Source organism: Callorhinus ursinus, unplaced genomic scaffold (assembly GCF_003265705.2).
Source record: "Callorhinus ursinus isolate GAN/ISIS: 27379988/994484 unplaced genomic scaffold, GSC_fseal_2.0 scaffold9, whole genome shotgun sequence".
NCBI classification, from domain to species: Eukaryota; Metazoa; Chordata; class Mammalia; order Carnivora; family Otariidae; genus Callorhinus; species Callorhinus ursinus.
The window spans coordinates 25,080,110-25,102,850 of NW_027397071.1; the positions used below are offsets into that span (position 1 = coordinate 25,080,110).

Below are 22,741 nucleotides of genomic sequence, written 5' to 3' on the forward strand. Positions count from 1 at the left end.
ATTCCATTGCCCTGTCTTTGAGTTCATTGATTCTTTCTTCTGTTTGATCTGTCTGATGTTGAATCCCTGTGATTTCTGTTTGGTTCTTTTTTATATTTTCTATGACTTTGTTGAAATTCTTACTTTGTTTACGCATTGCTTTCCTGACCTTGGTGAGCATTTTTGTGCATTATTTTAAACTATTGGGTAAATCACTTATCTCTATTTTTTGTTAAGTTTGGTTTCTGGAGATTTATCTTGTTCTTTTGTTTGGAAATATTCCCATTTCTTCGTTTTCCTTAACCTCTGTGCTGGTTTCTACACATTGGATAAAATACCCACCTCTCCCAATCTTGACAGGCTGGTCTTAGGAGATGAGCCTCATCAATTAACCTAGCCCAAGCTCCTAGTTGCCTTTCAAACCTTTCTGATTGCCCAACTCACTGTCTTTGTTCTTAATGGCTTCTAGTAGTTGTGCTAAAATGTATCAGTGTCCCAAAGGGGAGAGTTGTAATTAGCACCTATGTGCAGGCTCTTTAGAAGCCAGAACCTGAGGTAGCAGCTGAGAAAATATGCAGTGAAATCCTTTCCAGGTAGAAACTGGAGATGAATATTTTTGCTGCTCCCTCTGCACTGAGTATATCTGCAGAGGAAGGGGGGTTGTTCCTGTGCCCATTTAAGAGTTTCTTATTTGTTTGCTATAGTCCTGTGGGTCTCATGAATTCAAGCCCTGTTGGCTTACAGAGTTGGGTGTTTTGGGCACTTATCCTGTGGGTGGGAGCCTTAAAGGTCGGGACTCTAGATGTGTGGTCCAAACTCTTTGCTCCTCAGGGAGAAGCTGGGGTTTGGGAGTTCCTTCCCAATTGTATGGTGCTGTGCCAATGATGGGATTTAGGGTAAGAGTTGTCTCAGCCTTCCCTACCCATTTTATTGTGGGTATTTTCATTCACCCAATGTGTAGGAGTCACTTAACTAATTTCTGGATTTTTCTTAGAATTGCTCCATGTGTAACTATATATTTGGTGCATCTGTGGGAGGAGGGAAAGTTCAGGAGCCTCTTATGTTGCCACGTTGGTCCCTCCCTCTATATCTATTAATTCCTTTCTTATGATGTTAAAATAGCAAGTATTAAAGCCTCATCACTAAATATTATCAAAGTTAATATTGATTAATTGAATTTTTAAATTAAAAGTAACCAATTCTTAAAATTCTGAAATATTTGACTCCTTAATGCTAATCTAAGCGGCAAAATTTAGAAGTATTTTCAAGGAATTCCCATACTTCAACTATATACAGTCCAAAGCCTTTGATGATGTAAGTATTTTATTATGATTTTTACTTATCTACCTCTTCTTATTTTATTGTGTGTTCTCTAAGGGCAAGGACTAGATCACATTCATCTTTATGTTTCCATGGCCACACTCAGTGACTGGTACATTATAGGAACTAAAAAAATGTTTGCTAAATGAATGCATGTGACTTTCATAGGGGGGTTTGTTTATATTTATTAGATTTATACAATTTCTCTGGAAGCTAAAGAAATTATTTTCTTCTAGGTCTAACATATTACTTTCACAAAAAAACACAAAATGGTAAATTATTAATAGTGGTGGGTTTTTTTTTTTGAGGGTTGTGGATCTAGAGCAAGTTTAGAATTTTAGTAAGTTTAGAGGTAAAAATAATTTGAATTATTATTCCAGAGAGTCTTTCTTACATATTTTCTAACAAATTGAGAGTGTGAATGAAAAATTCTATATATTCCATGATTGATTAAATTGTACTTTTTAGCTTCTTTACACAGATAGGAATTTTGTTATTTGTGCTCCAACTGGTTCTGGGAAAACTGTAGTGTTTGAACTAGCTATAACAAGATTATTAATGGAAGTCCCATTGCCATGGTCAAACATTAAAGTTGTTTACAGTAAGTATTTATATATTGTAAGTGTAATTAATTATAATAATGAAAAACTAGTGAGGCAAAAGTAAGAAATAAATTAAAGTTCAAGCCATAAGAGTTAATACTTGGTTCTCCATACATTTTTAGTGAAGACCTATCACATTTGTTCTTGTCTGTTACATTAATTCCAAACACATTTTCCCAGAGTTGTAAATAAAAAGTAATACTTAAATTGAGAATTTGACCTTTACATGTTTATTTTTTAAAGTACAACAAGGACAATAAATTCAAACATTTTGTAATTCTAAAAAAATTCCATAGGAACCTCTACTCTCTTAGGTATATGTATATTTAAAATTTTTCATCAAAGTAATTTATATACATGGTTAAAAAAATAAATTATCACAAAAAGGCTTATGATGAAAAGCAATAATCTCCTGCCTTACCTCTTTCTGCTCTTAGTTACAATTCCCTGAATAATTACTTCTTTTTCTATTTTTAGTTCAGTCTGGTGATTGTATCTCTAGATAATATGTTTATATTAACTCTTTCAATTTATAAATATTAGGCAGCACTTAGATGTGTAGTTTTATCTTAATTTTATTAACCAATGTTTGTGAAAGTAATTTTAAAATTGCACTGACATTCAAAATATATATCTTATGTTGTTATAGTGGCACCAATAAAAGCCCTGTGTAGTCAGCGTTTTGATGATTGGAAAGAAAAATTTGGACCAATAGGATTGAATTGTAAAGAACTCACTGGAGATACAGTAATGGATGACCTATTTGAGATTCAGCATGCCCATATTATTATGACAACTCCAGTAGGTGTTATTTATACTCTATTATTTCCTTGGTTTATTAGAAAATGTTTCTCTTCACCAAGAATAAAAGTTAGAAGAAAATACAAAGTAGAAGAACATATTTGCAATGTAAAAGACAAACAAACATAAAAAGTACTATAAAGAATACTTACTAATCAGTAAGTAAAAGACAAATTACCAAATGGGAAAAATAGACAAAAGATATGATTAGGCAATTTGTTATTGAGGATAATTTGTAATCTTACTTTTTGCTTGTATTCTTTTATCGAAGTATTATGTGTTGCAGAGGGAGGACCTTGGTAGGGCTTAAAAAATGAAATTAGACTATAATTTTGTATAATTTTGGTTAAACTCAAAAATAAATGGGGGTTTAGTTTTTTAAGCACTTGTAAGACTATCAAAATCCTTTAAAATGTTTTTAATCTTTAAATCTTTTTCAGGATACTTTTAAGATGTGAATTAAAATATTGCCCATCATTTGTATCATGTTAAGATTTTTACTGATATGTTAATAACATTTATTATAGTTTCTTATCATGTTAAACCACATGTATTTTTTCTTTAGGAAAAATGGGATAGCATGACTAGAAAATGGAGAGACAACTCTTTGGTCAAGCTGGTTAGACTCTTTCTCATTGATGAGGTAGTGAACACATTACTCATTTTCAGAGATAAACATAAAATGATGACTGGAATGGATAGAAAGAAACAAGACATTTTCAACCAAACTATATGTCTGTTTTATCCCTGCAAGTGGAAAGGCCCATATTCTTAAGAGGGTTAATATTATTATGGATTTTAATTGATTAAATAGTTTTTTATTTTTATAGTTAATCATTTTTTTTCTTGATTTCTTTCTTAGGTACATGTTGTAAAAGATGAAAATCGTGGACCAACTCTTGAAGTTGTAGTTAGCAGAATGAAAACTGTACAGTCTTTATCTCCTACTTCTGAAAATAGCAGCACAGTTATTCCAATGAGATTTGTAGCTGTATCTGCAACAATTCCAAATGCTGAGGATGTAAGTTAGAATTTCAGTCTATCAGATTTTTTTATGACTACTGAAATATTTTGTCATTTTAATCTTAGAGGAGAGTGAGGGTTTTTTTCTGTAAATCCCATAACCGATTTAAGTAGGAAAGTATGTTATAGAAAATTATGGTTAGATTTCATAGGTATGGCAGTATTAGGCCTTAATATTTGGTTGATTTGGTTTAATGAAACATTTTTGGTATAAGTCTGTTGTTTACTAGTATCTAAATGTCTTGGTTTTTATGGGTTTCAGGTACCTCATAATGACTAATAATTTGTTATGGTTGTTGTAATCAGCTGACTGTAGTTGTATAGCAAAGTATGGTGGAGAATAAAAATAATTGCTTAGGTGATTACCACCCACCTTTTCACATTCTATGTGGCATTATGGAAAGCACTAATAATAGATACAAAGGTGAAAACATATAGACCCTGCCCTTGAGGAGGATCTCATGGTTAATGGGGTACACAGACAGGTAAAGAAATAATTGTACATAGTATTGTACTTGTCCTAATTTTTTTTTCATTGTTTGGGCAAACTTCTTGAAAAATAGTATGGTTTCATTGTTCCTCACTCTTATTTACTTCTCAGTCTACTATAAAATGACTTTTTTTCCCTACTACTTAGAAATTTCACAAATAGTTCCTATATTGTCTAATCCAATGGAAAATTTTGCCCGATTTATCTTTAATTTGGCAAAATTATTCATTTTCCAGTTCTTAAGTTAACAACTTTTTTCCAGTTCTTAAGTTAACAACTTGTTTTGTTCATATTCAAGAAAAATAGAGAAAATTTTTAAGTATATATAACCAACAGAAACCCAGTGTTTGTCTTTCTAGATGTATAGGTGGAATCATACTATGCGTGCTCTTTTATGACTTGCATGTCACCTACAGACATTTCCATGTCATTAGAAATTCTTTAATATACTTTTTGTGGTTTTATTATAATTTATTTATCTAATGCTTTAATGATGGAAGGTTATTTCCATTTTTGCTATTGTAAATGGTGCTAAAGTTAATACATCTTTGAAAACATGATTATTTCTCTAGGATGAACTTCTAGAGTGGAATAACTGAGTCAAAGGATCTATAAAACTCTAAGGAAACAGTGCTTTCAAAAAATGGTATAGTCATTTATACTTCCACCATCAGCCATTTTTCTGTATTCTAACACTGGATATTATGCTAAATTATTGTTATTATTACATTTAAATCGTTTTCGGGGTGCCTGAGTGGCTCAATTGTTTAAGCGTCTGCCTTTGGCTCAGGTCATGATCCCCGGTCCTGCAATCCAAGCTCTCTGCTCAGGGGAGAGTCTTCTTCCCCTCTTCCCTCTGCCCCTCCACATATAAGTGAAACCATATGATAATTTACTTTCTCTGCTTGACTTATTTCACTTAGCATAATCCCCTCCAGTTCCATCCATGTTGATGCAAGTGATGGATATTCATTCTTTTTGATGGCTAAGTAACCATTCATCTGTTGAAGGGCATCTTGGCTCCTTCCACAGTTTGGCTATTGTGGACATTGCTGCTATGAACACTGGGGTGCATGTGCCCCTTCTTCTCACTGCATCTGTATCTTTAGGGTAAATACCCAGTAGTGCAATTGCTGGGTCATAGGGTAGCTCTATTTTTAACTTTTTGAGGAACCTCCATACTGTTTTCCAGAGTGGCTCCACCAGTTTGCATTCCCACGAACAGTGTAAGAGGGTTCCCTTTTCTCCACATCCTCTCCAACATTTGTTGTTTCCTGTCCTGTTAATTTTTGCCATTCTAACTGGTATAAGGTAGTATCTCAGTGTGTTTTTGATTTGAATTTCCTTGATGGCTAATGATGTTGAACATTTTTTTCATGTGTCTGTTAGCCATTCATATGTCTTCCTTGGAGAAATGTCTGTTCATGTCTTCTGCCCATTTCTTGACTGGATTATTAGTTTTTTGGGTGCTGAGTTTGAGAAGTTCTTTATAGAGCATAGATACCAGCCCTTTGTCTGTTATGTCATTTGCAAATATCTTCTCCCATCCTGTGGGTTGCCTCTTTATTTTGTTGACTATTTCCTTTGCTGTGCAGAAGCTTTTTATCTTGATGAAGTCCCAATAGTTCATTTTCCCTTTTGTTTCCTTTGCCTTTGGAGACGTGTCTTGAAAGAAATTGCTATGTCTGATGTCAAAGAGGTTACTGCCTATGTTCTCCTCTAGGATTTTGATGGATTCCTGTCTCACATTGAGGTCTTTCATCCATTTTGAGTTTATCTTTGTGTATGGTGTAAGAGAATGGTCGAGTTTCATTCTTCTGTATATAGCTCTTCAATTTTCCCAGCATCATTTATTGAAGAGACTCTTTTTTTTCCATTGGACATTTTTCCTGCTTTGTCGAAGATTAGTTGACCATAGAGTTGAGGGTCCATATCTGGGCTCTCTATTCTGTTCCATTGATCTGTGTGTCTGTTTTTGTGCCAGTACCATGCTGTGTTGGTGATCACAGCTTTGTAATACAGCTTGAAATCAGGCAATGTGATACTTTATGTGGAAAACCCAAAAGACTCCACCCCCAAATTACTAGAACTCATATAGCAATTCAGTAACGTGGCAGGATACAAAATCAATGCACAGAAATCAGTTGCTTTTCTATACACTAACAATGTAACTGTAGAAAGAGAAATTAGGGAATTGATTCCATTTACAATAGCACTAAAAACCATAAGATACCTTGGAATAAACCTAACTAAAGAGGTAAAGGATCTATACTCTAGAAACTACAGAACACTTACGAAGGAAATTGAAGAAGATACAAAAAGATGGAAAAACATTCCATGCTCATGGGATTGGAGGAATAAACATTGTTAAAAGGTCTATGCTGCCCAGAGCAATCAATACTTTGAATGCCAACCCGATCAAAATACCAATGGCATTTTTCAAAGAGCTGGAACAAACAATCCTAAAATTTGTATGGAACCAGAAAAGAACCTGGATTGCCAAAGAAATGTTGAAAAAGAAAAAGCTGGGGGCATCAAGTTGAAGTAAATATTTTTAATATATCAATCAATTACTTTAAGTTCTTTTTCTGTACCTTGTCAGGTCATGTTCTTTACCCTTTGTTTCACATTAGGATAATAAACTTTTCTTACTGATTTGTAAGCTGTCATTAAATATCGATACTCTGTAATTCTTGAAATTCGTTTGCCCTTTGTGATAATCACTGCATCTGTGAATGCTACTTTCCTCTCTCTTTGTACAAATCCTCTTCCTCAATTTTCTCCTAAATTAAGGTCTTCAACTCTTGGCCTTCTTCTCCTTTCAAATTAAATTCTTGTGTGATCTTTTTTGTACACATGGTAGTCTTGAAAATGTTTTAATATTTCCTTCCCCTGCACCTAAAAACTCATTAATCCATCTTCCTGTCAAATCAATGGTCAGTTTCAGAGCAGGCATGAAGCCTAATTACTAACCAGGTTATATGAAGGTAAGGATTGCTCACCATAGCTTCAGAAATTAACAAGTGACTCAAGCATTGAGTCTGAAATGTGCTTTTGGCACTGCCATCTCTCAAGTATTTATTTGCTCTTTGTTTAAAAATTGTCAACCCTTGCCAATAAAGCCAACCATTACTTTGCTACTCTTTGGCTATTATTTAGCACAACTCAAAAGATCTGTCATGCATATGTAGGCATAGTTCTGAAAAATGGGAAGGTTATAATGATAGTGAGAAATTCAGTTTCTCTGCCAAAATCATTTTTAATTTTATTTTGGACTCTTGGGAAGGAAAATAAAACAAAATAATAATTAATTGGGAGTTTACCATGTTGAAAAGTGGGAATAATCTTAAAATACTGCTACTGATAATACCTACCAATATATAAATAGAATAGTGTCACTGGAATATGTAATACTGAAAAAGACAGCCTAATTATTTTTATACCTTCTCTTTAAAAGTGGTCTATTATTTGGTTATGTTTAGCCATAAAACTTGACTCGAAAAAACTTTTAATGTATGTTTCTGTTATTTAAAGATTGCAGAATGGCTTTCAGATGGTGAAAGACCTGCTGTATGTCTGAAAATGGATGAGAGACATAGGCCGGTGAAACTTCGGAAAGTGGTCCTTGGATTTCCCTGCAGAAGTAACCAAACCGAATTTAAGTTCGATTTAACCCTCAACTACAAAATTGCCAGTGTTATACAAACATACTCTGATCAGAAACCCACACTTGTGGTATGGATTGTTAGTTGCTTATTTTTGAGTGTAATGTTCAGTTTTTAATATGATTAATCCAAGAATTATTCATTTATTTTCAGTTTTGTGCAACAAGGAAAGGTGTACAACAGGCTGCTTCTGTTCTTGTGAAAGATGCTAAATTTATTATGGCTGTGGAACAGAAACAGAGGTATATTTTTTCTTTTTTTGTTATTGGAGATAGGAAGACTTTTAGGGATTATCTAGATGAGATGAGAAAACTGGGTTTGTTCCTTCACCTTTTCAAGTTAATTGGCTTCTCTAAGCCTCAGTTTCCTCATCTATAAATTAAAGATAATAGTAATTTGGAAGATTAAGTGAGAGTGAATCTTAGTGACATTATGATCCTGTCTTCTTTATTTCATAGCCAGGTTTCTTGAAAGGTTATTCATATTGCTGTCTTAATTTTTTTTTTTTAATCCACTTTGAATTTGGCATCTGTTGTAATCTTTCACTAAAGCTAATCTTGCTGTTGATCTCTCAGGAGCTTCTAATATATTTGATCCTTCCCACCTTATTTAAAAACTCTGGACTCTGTGCTTCCGAGATCATCCTCTACCAAGTTTCTTCCTACTTTGCTGGCTGCTCATTCTCAATTCTCTTTTCACCTCTTACCCAACTCTGAAATGTTGACATTCTGGAGGTTCTATCCAAGGTTCATTCTTTCTAATTCCACACTCCTGGGTATTTGTATCTATCACATGGGTTCAAAGAATATATGTATGCTTATTATTTATATATGTCTGTGAGTTCCTAAATTTATAACTCCATTCTGAACTCTACTCTATCGTTCATGCCTGACATCTCCAACTGCATATATATGAGCATCTCAAACTATTAGAAACTAATAGTGATTTGAACTAAGGAGGTGGCAGTGTTGATGGAGATAAGATGATATATTTGAGATATAATTAGAAGTAAGAATAAACAGGACTTGGTAATTGTTTGCCTATGTGGAGGAAGGTGAGGGAGGTATCAGTGATAGGTTTCTGCCATGAGTAACCAGGGAGTGTTGTATAATTTAGATGGGGGAACACTGGAAGAGGAGTTGGTTTGAGAGAAAGAACCATGATTCTATTTTGGATATACTGAGTGAAAAGGAATGGAATGCCATTTTGAGTTGGTGTAGACCAGGAAAAGAGACTGATGCTTACCTCAATTCCCCTTTGACCACTCATGTTCTAACAATTAACTACAAGACTTCTTTTTGCTAATCAAGCCCCAGATTCTGTTACTATGGTTTCTCAATCTAACATGTTCAGCTGTTTTGTACTCTGGTTTCTTTAGCTTTTTATTAAATACCTCTTCTTTGTATCATGCATTCAAATAACAAAATATTTCTATATTTTGGAATGTCTTAGTTAACTTCAAGAAGTTAATTGGTAGTATTCTCATAATGAGAGTGTTTCCCGAGCTTTTTTTTTTTTAAGTTTTTATTTTAATCACCTGGTCTGAGCCTTTGGTTTTAATCCAGAAAACTTCTTGGCTACTTATGGGCAGTGATCAAGCATATTGGGAGAATGTATGCATCCATTAGGTCATTCTGCTGGCAAAATCCTTTTCTATAATCAAATCACAATTGGTAGTTTCCATACCAGCTGCACTTCGTTTTTTAGCATTCTTGATTATTAATTTTCTAAATGTTTTTAGCAAAGATGGGGTTTCAAAAACCAATTGACCAGGTCATTATAAAACTAGTAATAGTATAAATGAAAACTGGAGTTTTTTAAAAAAGTGTAGCTATAGAGTAAGGAGACTGTAAGTAGCAAAGAGTAATTTGGAACTTTTCTACTCGGGTGAAGAAACTAGTTGATCAAGTTGGGCCATGTGACTTTTAGTCAGAAACAGATGTGGTTGTCAAGCAATGAGGCTTATTTTCTTGCTCAAAAACTAACTCTGAAGGAAATTTTTAAAAACGTATAGAATTCATATAGAATGATTATATAACCTCCCAAGATGAATACTTAATAATTAGCATTTTGAACTTGAACCTATCTATAAGAGTAAGGAACTGAAATAGCTAACCTGTATGCATCCTTAAAACTAATTTCCATTGCATCCTTTCCCTTTTCCCCTGTTGTCTGCTGCACCCAAATTAGCGAATTTTGTTTTAGATAATCATTTTCTTACACAGAAGCATATATCATGTTTCTCCTTTTCTTACTTCCCACTCTTTACCTAGTTACTCAAGGAAAATTTCTTTTCTTTTTTCTGATGATTAGAATACTTTTTAATATATTTTATCATGAAAGCTATGAGAACTATAAAGCATAACACAAATCTAAGTTTAACTGCAGAACAGAAGGATAAAAAGTACACTTCATAACCATAATTTTAGTATCACCTTTTCCCCATGGATTATTTCACCACTTTGACACCACACAGTATTCTTATAATGTTTTTTAATTTTATTTTATTATGTTATGTTAATCACCATACATTACATAATTAGTTTTTGATAGGAAAATTTCTCTTGTCTTTCAATTCTTTTTTCACTCTGTCTCTCCTTTTTTTTTTTCCCCTTTATCCCCCATTTTTATTCCTGTTTTTCCAAGAATGAGATGCTGGTACTAGAAACAACATGAGAGGCTCCTGGATGGTGCAGGCTGTTGAGCAACCAACTCTTGGTTTTGGCTCAGGTCATGATCTTGGGGTCGTGGGATGGAGCCCCCGTCAGGCTCCGAGTCTGCTTAGGATTCTCCCTCTCTCCTGCCTGCCCCCCACTGTTCTCTCTCTCTCTCTCAAATAAATAAATCTTAAAAAGAAAAAAAAAAACAGCATTAAGTTAGAGACCATGATTTGGATTGCAGTGCTGCCACTTTACTAGCTGTGTACCATTGGACACATTACTTCTCTCAGTTTCAATTTCTTAATCAGGGTGGGATAATATGGGAATCGACTATCTATATTACCATATTATTACCATTTTGGCTAATTTCACTTAGCACAATGCCCGCTAGCTTCATCCGTGTTGTCGAAAAAGGCAGAATTTCCTTCTTTCTTAAGACTGAATAATATTCCATTGTGCGTGCGTGTGTGTGTGTGTGTGTGTGTGTGTGTGTGTGTATCAAATATTCTTTGTCCATTCATCTGTCTCAGACACTTAAGTTGTTTCTATATGTTGGCTATTCTGAATAATTTTGCCGTCAACATAGGAGTACAGGTATCTCTTCGAGATACTGATTTTGTTTCCTTTGGATATGATCCAGAAGTGGAATTGCTGGATGATATGGTAGTTCTATTTTTAATTTTTTTAGGAATCTTCATATTGTTTTCCATAGTGTCTGTATTAGTTTACTATTCCCACCAACAGTGCACAATGGTTCTCTTTTCTCTACATCCTCACCAGCATTTGTTATCTCTTGTCATTTTGGTACTAAGCCATTCAGCAGGTGTGAGGTGATATCTCATTGTAGTTTTGACTTTCATTTATCCCTGATGATTAGTGATGTGGAGCATCTTTTCATGTATTGTTGGCCATTTGTATAACTTTACTGGAAAAATGTTTTTTAGGTCCTTTGCCCATTTTTAAATTGTTTCTTATTTTGCTGAGTTGTAAATTTAGGGACTTCTGAATATGAAAGTTAGATATTCTCTACTTCTTAAAGGTGATTTTCAAACAGTGATATTGTGAATACGTACTAATATCTATAGCTTCAAAATGATTAATAAACTAAGAGTTTTTATGTTAATGGGAATAACTCTTAATAATTTTATGGTATTTTTAAAATAGGTTACAGAAGTGTGCATATTCCATAAGAGATTCAAAACTGAGAGGTAAGTGTAGAGATTATTTTTGAATAGCATTTTCAGCTACACATGAAAGAAATCAGTTATGGATGAAATATTAACAGCATATAACAGATTATATATTTTTATTATAGATATCTTAATACATGGTGTTGCTTATCATCATGCTGGTATGGAGCTGTCAGATAGAAAAGTAGTTGAAGGAGCTTTCACTGTTGGAGATCTACCAGTTCTTTGTAAGTAAAACATATTCTTGTGGCTATTATATTTTGGAAAACTATTTATTTGTTAAGAGAAAAAAAGAAAAAGCTCAAGTATTCTGACTTATTTCTGCTTTTCTTCCAAGAATCTAAAATTATGTAATTACCCATGCATATACATGCTACAGTAAACTCCGGCAGTTTTAGTTCTTTATCATGCTACTGAACAGTGCTACCTGAAAAGTAAGAATTTAATTGTTTTTTGGTTTTAAGATGTGTTATTATTTTACACTGTAATGTTCTTTTCCTCTTTGTTTTTCCTAAATTCCCTATGTATGAATGTTTATTATATTTATAAGAATATATATTTTATAAAATGATGTCTACCTGAGGCAATAAAATTATATGGCTTGAAAGTATTATTTCTTAATCTGATGCAGTTACTACCAGTACTTTAGCTATGGGAGTAAATTTGCCTGCCCACCTAGTAGTTATAAAATCTACGATGCATTATGCTGGAGGAATGTTTGAAGAGTATAGTGAAACAGATATTCTACAGATGATTGGTAGAGCTGGTCGACCTCAAGTAAGTGACAATATTTTGTTTGTAACTTGTTTTAAAATAAGGTAAAAAGCAAAAACTGTTTTTTTTTTGTACTTTTTGTTAAACAGGAGATTAACATTTCATATTCAGATTAGGTTTAAAAATAAGTGCAACAGAAAATCTACTTTAGTGGAGACATAGAAGTAAAACAAGTCTCACCAAAGGAGACATGCTGCCTCTACTCCCTCTGAGTTTCCCTTGTTCCCTTGGCTGGTGGTTGGGTTGATGAATGTGTATATACTGTCAAAAGTTTTTTGGGTTTTTTTTTTTTTTGGTTTTGACGGTTTTTTTTTAATTTTGTTTTTTGTTCTGAATGGGGATGCTATTTGTATTTTAGATGGGACAGTTTTTCATTGTGTAGGACTGTCATACATTGCAGAATGTGTAGCATCCTTGAGTCTTAGCACAAAATGCCAATAGTGGTCCCCAGGTATTGTGACAATTAAAAATTAGCCCATATACATTACAAAACATGTCCTACTCTAGCAAATACTCAAATAAAGAAGTCATTCATATAGTTAGGGAACATTTAGGAAGAGTATCTTTTCAAAGAAGTCAAAATATTACGTTATATAAATCGTAGTTTTTATGAGATCAATTAGGTTATATGTAAACTACACCAATCTTATAACTTTTATCCAGGTGCCTAAGTTTGTTTTGATTTTACTAATACCAAAATTATGTTACATTGAAACCAAAGTAATATTTTTACATCTATACTCTTGGAAGGTTTTTAATTAAATTTTCAGTGAACATTCAAATTCAGAAACATTTTTAAGGCATTTTTGACCTGTTGTTTAAATCAGGGACTGCTTAATATAAAATGAAATTCATGAGTTCTTGAAGAGGACTGGTACCAACATGTACTCTTTTTTACTACATTTCTCTGTGTTTATTTTTTTTTTCCAGTTTGATACTACAGCTACTGCAGTTATTATGACTCGGTTAAGTACAAAAGAGAAGTATATTCAGATGTTAGCTTGTAGTGACACTGTAGAAAGCAGGTAATACAGATAATATTCTAAAAAGATGTTAATACCGCTTATATTTTTCCTTTTCACATATTAAAAGGAAATTTGATTAGGAGATTTTCTAAGGCCATTGTCTTGAAACTTTTCAATAATCTAAGTAGAAAGTTTGTGTCCTTTTAAGAAACTCAATAGTTAAAAAAAAGGGCAGCGTAATATTTTTATTTGGTAGTTTCCTAGCATGTGGTGGCATGTATCCTTGTTATAAAAGGCCAAATTAGTAATAAGACGATAATTTTCACATCTCTTTACATCTTTAAAATTTGTTTAATAATAGAGAGAGAGGCAATCTGGAAGCTTTTAGTAAAGCATATGATTGTAATACTCAGAGAATATTCACTCTCACTCTTTTTAAGTAATAATGTCTTCTGGAGCCATGGGATAGAGAAAAATCTATAATTTTTTAACAGTTGAACTGATTTTTATGGTTTTCTCTTATATTTTTGAAAATTAAGTTATTTTTCATGAATTAATAATATAGCAATGAGTATATTATTCAATTATATTCAGTTGAATTATTCAAAATATTATTGCAGTTTAAAAAGGTAAGGTTATGGCATTAAAATACATATTACTAATACAAAGGTTTTTTTTTTTTCTACCAGTTTACACAGACATCTTATTGAACATTTAAATGCAGAGATAGTGTTACATACCATCACAGATGTGAATATTGCTTTGGAATGGATACGATCAACTTTGCTTTATATCAGAGCCTTGAAAAATCCATCTCATTATGGTTTGTTACTTGATTTGAAAAAGTAGTAAATGTTTCAAGCCAGTTGAGTCTATATTTATGCTATTAAGTCACAGAATAGATGACAGACACTAATAGGTAACAGAAATAAAAAATAACAATATTCATAAATACATTAGAGGCAAGAGTAGACAAAGGTGAGAAATATTTATCTGTTTTACTTCCAGTCTTTTAATAAGGTTTGAAACGAGCACCATTAAAAATAGATCTTTTAAAAAAATTAACTCAAATAAAAATAATAAAAGTGCTTAAAATTATTTTTTAAAAGTTAAAGTAAAAAAAATTCTTAAATTTTGTCTGAACTAGTGTTCAAATCAAAGTATATAGTACTGCTATTGCTGCTGGAGTTTGCAGCCTGCTTCTAAAGCTAACACACATGTGGTTATATTGCTTCTAGAAGGTTCTTTCATATGGTACAGTTTATAAAGTAAAAATGCTTGGAATTGCTGATACCAAATTATATCAAATTAAAACCTGATTTGTTGCAATACTATTCTAATGTACACAGGTTCAAAACTTTAAGATCTCCAAGGGGAAAAAATACAGTATGCATGGTCATGGTTATACAGTAAAAAAGCAAAAGATAGCTAATTGATATTGAAAGGATTTTATAGCAGTGGTTATTTTCTATAGATAGCTAAGCCTTGTTTTAACTCATTAAGCTATTTTCCCCCTATTTAAGATTAAGTTAGACTACTCTTTTCTAGTTAACTAGGGTATAAACTGAGCCTATAAAAATGAGTTAAGTCCTTTCTATTTTAAATTTTTATGAATTTTCATAACTTTTACAGGTTTTGCATCTGGATTGAACAAAGATGGAATTGAAGCAAAATTACAAGGTTAGATGCATTTCCTTGTAAAAAATTATATTTTATAAATTTTAATGAGAAAGGTCAGTTAGTGTGAAAGTAAGAATACTCTGGCAAATTATTTCTTAAAAAAGTAAACTTGTTTCCAGAAAAAAATATATGAAGTATTTCTTTTTCATATGCAAATAAAGTTTAGCACATATGCTTTTTTTCTGAATTAATGAATTTATTAATTCTATCAGAATATCTTCCTTTTTATAATATGTTAACTTTGTTTTTATTTTAAAAATGACCCTCATCTTTGAAAATATTGCCTATAGATATACAACTCTTCATTTTTCTAGTTTAATTTTACTTGAATATATAAGCCTACCTTGATTATGGGCTTCTTAGCCTAATCTGTGCTAATGATATATTCCCATCAAATCCCAGCTTAATTTTTCAATTAATTAATACTTCATTACCCGTCTTTTCAAATATCAAAAAATTGTTGAGCATTTATTAGGATTAGAAATTATCAGTTCTTCTTTGTATTGAGATTCTCTTTCAGTGAAAGAAAAAATTTTAGATCCACTAAAAATATTTAGCCAATTTTGGGGTACCTCACTGTCTCAATTGGTAGAGCATGCAACCCTTGATCTTGGGGTTGTCAGTTCAAGCACCAGAGCCTCACATTGGGTACAAAGATAACTTTAAGAGGGGAAAAAAAAAGGATCGAGGAGTAGACGTCCATCTGCATAGCAGCACTCCTAGTCTAGACCCTCACTTGGTGTAGATCTGAAAATATTTAGCTAATTTTAATTTATTCTCTACTTGGATGTACACATATGGCATATTAAAATGCAGAGATAAGGATGAAGCAGTAAAATTATCTTGATTAAAGAATAAATATATTGTTGAAGCAGGGTACTAAGTAATAGCGTATATTCATAATGCTGCTATTGAGAAACAGATCTATAAAATAGTTGTATTATCCTTTATTTACTGATCAATTTTATAATGGAGTTTTTAAAACATATTTTTTGATCATAATGATCAAATACACCAAGATAGTCCAATATAGTCTTGCTATATTCTGATAATTGTAATGATTTAACTTTTGTTAAATTACCTTCAGTCTTCGGGGCTTTATAGCATAGAATAATGGGAGCACTATGGGCTCTACAGGCTACTACAATTGCTCTGATCTTCATCAGTCAGTGAGAGCTGAACTTGCATTACTTCCTGTTCAGAGGTTCCTTCCAGGTAGCAATAGTAGCATGTTAGAGATGCTAAAGTAAGTACCAAAAGCATCAGCTGAAATAGTCACAATTGGTTGCCTCAAGAGTGTGGCAGACTCAGAGGAGGGAAAAGATTGGTGTTTTTTAAATAATCTTTGTAGATCTATTTGACTATACTTTGTGTGTATATATCTTTGATAAAAGTTAAAAAAAGAAAAAGAAAAAGAAAACCAGGCCACATTGGAAATCAGATAGCAGGGTGGTTACATAGACCTGGAGCAAGTAACCTAGCTTCTCTATTTCTTTGTTTCCTAACTTGTATATGAAATAATATTAGTACCTACCTTGTTGTGTTATTATGAGAATTAAATGAGGAAATACAAATATCCTCATTTAAAATTAAAAGTCGAAGTTGTAAATGTTATTTCATAACTTATTTTGATAATTTATATTATTGTTACTACTAGAAAAATTTTTTAGCCTATTAACTGTCTCTTTTATTTAATGAGTTTTTCCTTACCACTTAAGTAGTGACTATAGTTTTTCCCACAGCAAATATATAGAAACAGAACTTTAGCATATTTGATTATAAACTCTATTTTGTGCTGCTCCCTTATCTTACTAAAATAAAAATATGTTTATTATTGGACAGAATTATGTTTGAAGAATCTGAATGATTTATCATTTCTGGACTTGATAACGATGGATGAGGATGTTAATTTCAAACCAACTGGTAATTTTTTTTTAAAGATTATTTATTTATTTGAGAGAGAGAGAGAAAGCACCAGAGAGCGGAGGGTCAGAGGGAGAAGCAGACTCCCCACTGAGTGGGGAGCCTAATGCGGGACTTGATCCTGAGACTCCAGCCAAAGGCAGACAGTTAACCGACTGAGCCACCCAGGCTCCCCCCAACTGGTAATTTTTACATCAGTTAGTAAATTTAACAATTGCTTAAGACTAAGACTAAATTTTAAAATAGTTGATATTAAAAGACATTCAAAAAACAAAAAGACTAAAAGACATTCAAAAAACAAAAAGGTGAGGAAGTAATTTTTTTCTGATGTTTATTAAATAATAACTGTCAGGGAAAAAAATTTAAAAAATATGTTCTACTAAAACTTAGATGATACTAAAATTAAATTGTGGTCTCAGTTGTCTCAGCAGGGTATCATCATTATTAGCATGATATATTTATGTAAGAGTCCTATTTATAAAACTATAGAGCTTCTTTTTGACAGACCCTTTGTTTTCACTGATTCTGGTGACTTTTGGCAGAGAATTGAAATATTCAAATCTTTGGGTCACTTCAAACCTCTTATAATTCTTGTAGATACTCTTTTGCCAGTTCTTAATTATTCAAACATTGGTTATCCAGATGGTTACTTCAGCTCCTTTTCTCTCTCTCTTTCTCTCTTTCATTCTATTTAGAGTACAATAGAAGAGACAAAGAATGGTTTGTAGTTTTTAGCACTCATGATTAGAAGTTTCTTGGGGGAGCATTTATTTGGGGGGGGAGGAGCAAGATGGTGGAGGAGTAGGAGACCTAAATTTCGTCTGGTTCCAGGAATTCAGTTAGATAGTTATCAAACCATTCTGAACACCTACAAACTCAACAGGAGATAGAAGAAAAGAATAGCAGCAATTCTATGAACAGAAAAGCGACCACTTTCTGGAAGGTAGGACATGCAGAGAAGTGAATCGGAGTTGATATTTGGGAAGATAGACCGTGTGGGGAGGGAGCCTCCATCAGCTGGCTACCAGCAAGTGATAGAGCAGTGGAGCACAAAATCGGAACTTTTAGAGTCTGCTCCAGTGAGGGAAGTCACTCTAGTTGCTAAGCGGGGGGTGGAACCCTCGCTGGGACAGTGTGGTCTCAGGACCCTTGGGATCAAAGAAAGGGGGTGCCTGAGTGTGGCAGAGCTCCTAGGCATTGGAGTGGGGAAGCCAGCTGCAAAGACGGAGCTGAGGAGTGGGCTCTCAGCTCTGGGTTGCCAAAAACCATGATCCACAGCACAGGCCACTGCTCTTTGAGCAGAGACCCAACAAGGGGCAGATCCGGGGAGACTCCCCTTCCTCCCGCAGGAGGAGCAGCATGGGAGCTCATCGCAGGAATCTGCTGGGTTTGGAGACTCCAAATGGGGTCATATGCCAGAGATAGAAACGCTTGGTCACAGGCCAGGTGAGCACAGAGTGCAGCCGGGGACCAGAGAAACAGGAGTGATTGACTGCTTTTCTCTGAGGGACCACTGAGGAGTGGAGCCCCAAGCTCTCGGCTCCTCTGGGACGAGAGATTGGGAGGCTGCCATTTTCAGTTTCATCCTCTAAAGCTGTACAGAAAGCTTTCGGGGAACAAAAGCTCCTGAGAGCAAATCCAAACAGATTACATAGTCTGGCCCCTGGCAAGGGTGGTGCAATTCCGCCTGGGGCAAAGACATCTGAGAATCACTACAACAAGCCCTTCCCCCAGAAGATCAGTAAGAACATCCAGTCAAGACCAAGTTTACTGATCAATGAGAACTGCAAAACTCCAGTGCTAGGGGAATAGAGCACATAGAATTCATGGCTTTTTCCCCATGATTCTTTAGTCTTTCAAAGTTAATTTTTAAAATTTTCTTTATTTTTTCTTTTTCTATTTTTTTAGTTGAATTTTTCTTCTTTCCTTTTTCAACCAACATCTTATTAATTCCTTTTTTAAAATCTTTTTTAATTTGCATTTTTACAGTCATATTCTATCCCTTCATTGTATTTAATCTTATTTTTTGTATATATATAAGTTTTTCTTTCTTTAAAGTTTTGGGATACAGCTTCTTCTAACAGACCAAAATATACCCTAAATCTAGTGTATGGCTTTGTTCTAGTCTCCTGCCTGATCACATTCTCTCTCTCTCTCTTTTTTTTGTTTTTTAATTTTTTTTCTTTCTTTTGCCAACCAACTTCTTATCAATTCCTCTTTTAAAATCTTTTTTAATTTTCATCTTTACAGTCATATTCCATCCATTCATCGTATTTACCCTTATTTTTGTATATATGTATGTTTTTCTTTCTTTAAAATTTTGGGAGGCAGTTTCTTCTAACAGACCATAATACACCCAAAATCAAGTGTGTGGCTCTGTTCTATTCACCAGCCTGATCATATTCTCCCCTCAACTCCCCTCCGGTTTCAGGTCTCTTCTGATTTGTTTAGTGTATAATTTTCTGGGGTCGTCGTTACCCTTTTAGCATTTTATTCTCTCATTCATCTGTTCTTCTCTGGACAAAATGACAAGATGGAAAAACTCACCTTAAAGAAAAGAACAAGAGGCAGTAACAATTGCCAGGGACCTAATCAATATGGATATTAGTAAGATGTTGGAACTAGAGTTCAGAATGATGATTATAAAGATACTAGCTGGGCTTGAAAAAAGCATAGAAGATACTAGAGAATCCCTTTCTGGAGAAATAAAAGAACTAAAATCTAACCAAGTTGAAATCAAAAAGGCTATTAATGAGGTGCAATAAAAAATGGGCTCTAACTGCTAGAATAAATGAGGCAGAAGAGAGATTTAGTGATATAGAAGACCAAATGATGGAAAATAAAGAAGCTGAGAAAAAGAGAGATAAACAACTACTGGATCACGAGGGGAGACCTCAAGAGATAAGTGATACCATAAGACGAAACAATATTAGAATAATTGGGATCCCAGAAGAAGAAAAAAGAGAAAGAGGGTCATAAGGTATATTGGAGCAAATTATAGCAGAGAACTTCCCTAATTTGGGGAAGGAAACAGGCGTTAAAATCCAGGAGGCACAGAGAAGCCCCCTCAAAATCAATAAAAATAGGTCAATGTCTTGACGTCTAATAGTAAAACTTAGAAGTCTCAGAGACAAAGAGAAAATCCTGAAAGCAGCTTGGGACAAGAGATCTGTAACCTACAATGGTAGAAACATTAGATTGGCAGCAGACCTATCCACAGAGACCTGGCAGGCCAGAAAGGACTAGCATGATATATTCAGGGCACTAAACGAGAAAAATATGTAGCCAAGAATACTATATCCAGCTAGGCTGTCATTGATAATAGGAGAGAGAAAAAGATTCCAGGACAAACAAAAACTAAAAGAATTTGTGAACACTAAACCAGCCCTACAAGAAATATTGAAAGGGGTCCTCTAAGCAAAGAGAGAGCCTAAAAGTAACATAGACCCGAAAGGAACAGAGACAATATACAGTAACAGTCACCTTATAGGCAATAAAATGGCACTAAATTCCTATCTTTCAATAGTTACCCTGAATGTAAATGGGCTAAATGCCCCAATCAAAAGACACAGGCTATCAGATTGGATAAAACAAACAAACAAACAAAAAAAAACATGACCCATCGATATGCTGTCTGCAAGAGTCTCATTTTAGACCCAAAGACACCCCCAGATTGAAAGTGAGAGGGTGGAAAACCATTTACCATGCTAATGGACACCAAAAGAAAGCTGGGGTGGCAATCCTTATATCATACAAATTAGATTTTAAACTAAAGAGATGAGGAAGAGACTGTATCATACTTAAAGGATCTGTCTAACAAGAAGATCTAACAATTGTCAATATCTATGCCCCTAACATGGGAGCAGCCAATTATATAAGCTAATTAATAACAAAAGCAAAGAAACACATTGACAACAATACAATAATAGTAGGGGAGTTTAACACCTCCCTCACTGAAATGGACAGATCATCTAAGCAAAAGATCAACAAGGAAATAAAGGCTTTAAATGATACACTGGACCAAATGGACTTCACAGACATATTCAGAACATTCCATCCCGAAGCAACAGAATACACATTCTTCTCTAGTGCCCATGGAACATTCTCCAGAATTGATCACATCCTAGGTCACAAATCAGGTCTCAACCGGTACCAAAAGATTGGGATCATTCCCTGCATATTTTCAGACCACAATGCTTTGAAACTAGAACTCAATCACAAGAGGAAAGTTGAAAAGAACTCAAATACAGGGAGGCTAAAGAGCATCCTACTAAAGAATGAATGGGTCAACCAGGAAATTAAAGAATTTAAAAAATCATGGAAACAAATGAAAATGAAAACACTACTGTTCAAAATCTTTGATATCCAGCAAAAGGCAGTCCTAAGAGGAAAGTATAGAGCAATACAAGCCTTTCTCAAGAAACAAGAAAGGTCTCAAATATACAACCAAATACACAACCTAACCCTCCACCCAAAGGAACTGGAAAAGAACAGCAAATAAAGCCTAAACCCAGCAGGAGAAGAGAAATAATAAAGATCAGAGCAGAAATCAATGAAACAGAAACCAAAAGAACAGTAGAACAGATCAACGAAACTAGGAGCTGGTTCTCTGAAAGAATTAACAAGATTGATAAACCCCTGGCCAGACTCATCAAAAAGAAAAGAGAAATGACCCAAATCAACACAATCATGAATGAAAGAGGAGAGATCACAACCAACACCAAAGAAATACAAACAATTATAAGAACATATTATGAGCAACTCTATGCCAGCAAATTAGATAATCTGGAAGAAATAGATGCATTCCTAGAGATGTATAAACTACCAAAATTGAACGGGGAAGAAATAGAAAACCTGAACAGACCCATAACCACTAAGGAAATTGAAGCAGTCATCAAAAATCTCCCAACAAACGAGAGCCCAGGGCCAGATGGCTTCCCAGGGGAATTCTACCAAACATTTAAAGAAGAATTAATACCTATTCTTCTGAAACTGTTCCAAAAAAAGAAAACTTCCAAACTCATTTTATGAGGCCAGCATTACCTTGATCCCAAAACCAGACAAAGACACCACCAAAAAGGAGAATTACAGACCAATATCCCAGATGAACATGGAGGCAAAAATTCTAGACAATACTAGACAATAGGATCCAACAGTACATTAAAAGGATTATTCATGGGGGCACCTCAGTGGCTCAGTCGTTAAGCGTCTGCCTTTGGTTCAGGTCATGATCCCAGGGTCCTGGAATCAAGCCCCGCATTGGGCACCCTGCTCAGCGGGGATTCTGCTTCTCCCTCTCCCACTCCCCCTGCTTGTGTTCTCTCTCATGCTGTGTCTCTCTCTGTCAAATAAATAAATAAATAAATCTTAAAAAAATAAAATAAAAAATAAAAGGATTATTCACCACGACCAAGTGGGATTTATTCCTGGGCTGCAAGGTTGGTTCAACATCCGCAAATCAATCAATGTGATACAATACATTAATAAAAGAAAGAACAAGAACTATATGATCCTCTCAATAGATGCAGAAAAAGCATTTGACCAAAGTACAGCATCCTTTCTTGATTAAAACTCTTCAGAGTGTAGGGATAGAGGGTACATACCTCAATATCATAAAAGCCATCTATGAAAAACCCACAGCAAATAATAATTCTCAATGGGAAAAGCTG

At 34.0% G+C, this 22,741-nt stretch overlaps 1 protein-coding gene across 12 annotated transcripts in view; it reads left to right on the forward strand.

Moving 5' to 3' along the window:
- HFM1 (helicase for meiosis 1) overlaps positions 1-22,741 on the forward strand; it is a 127,290-nt gene that overhangs the window by 23,369 nt on the left and 81,180 nt on the right. For 11 of the 12 annotated variants that reach the window (XM_073896330.1, XM_073896329.1, XM_073896335.1 and 8 more), the window contains 14 exons: positions 1,223-1,293; positions 1,768-1,900; positions 2,551-2,702; positions 3,268-3,345; positions 3,565-3,723; positions 7,750-7,950; positions 8,034-8,122; positions 11,705-11,748; positions 11,856-11,957; positions 12,362-12,507; positions 13,435-13,529; positions 14,159-14,292; positions 15,102-15,149; positions 16,992-17,072. In XM_073896330.1, the coding sequence (XP_073752431.1) occupies positions 1,223-1,293; positions 1,768-1,900; positions 2,551-2,702; positions 3,268-3,345; positions 3,565-3,723; positions 7,750-7,950; positions 8,034-8,122; positions 11,705-11,748; positions 11,856-11,957; positions 12,362-12,507; positions 13,435-13,529; positions 14,159-14,292; positions 15,102-15,149; positions 16,992-17,072 (1,533 nt within the window). The remainder of the gene's footprint in view (positions 1-1,222; positions 1,294-1,767; positions 1,901-2,550; positions 2,703-3,267; positions 3,346-3,564; positions 3,724-7,749; positions 7,951-8,033; positions 8,123-11,704; positions 11,749-11,855; positions 11,958-12,361; positions 12,508-13,434; positions 13,530-14,158; positions 14,293-15,101; positions 15,150-16,991; positions 17,073-22,741) is intronic. The other variant, XM_073896333.1, reaches the window with a different exon arrangement.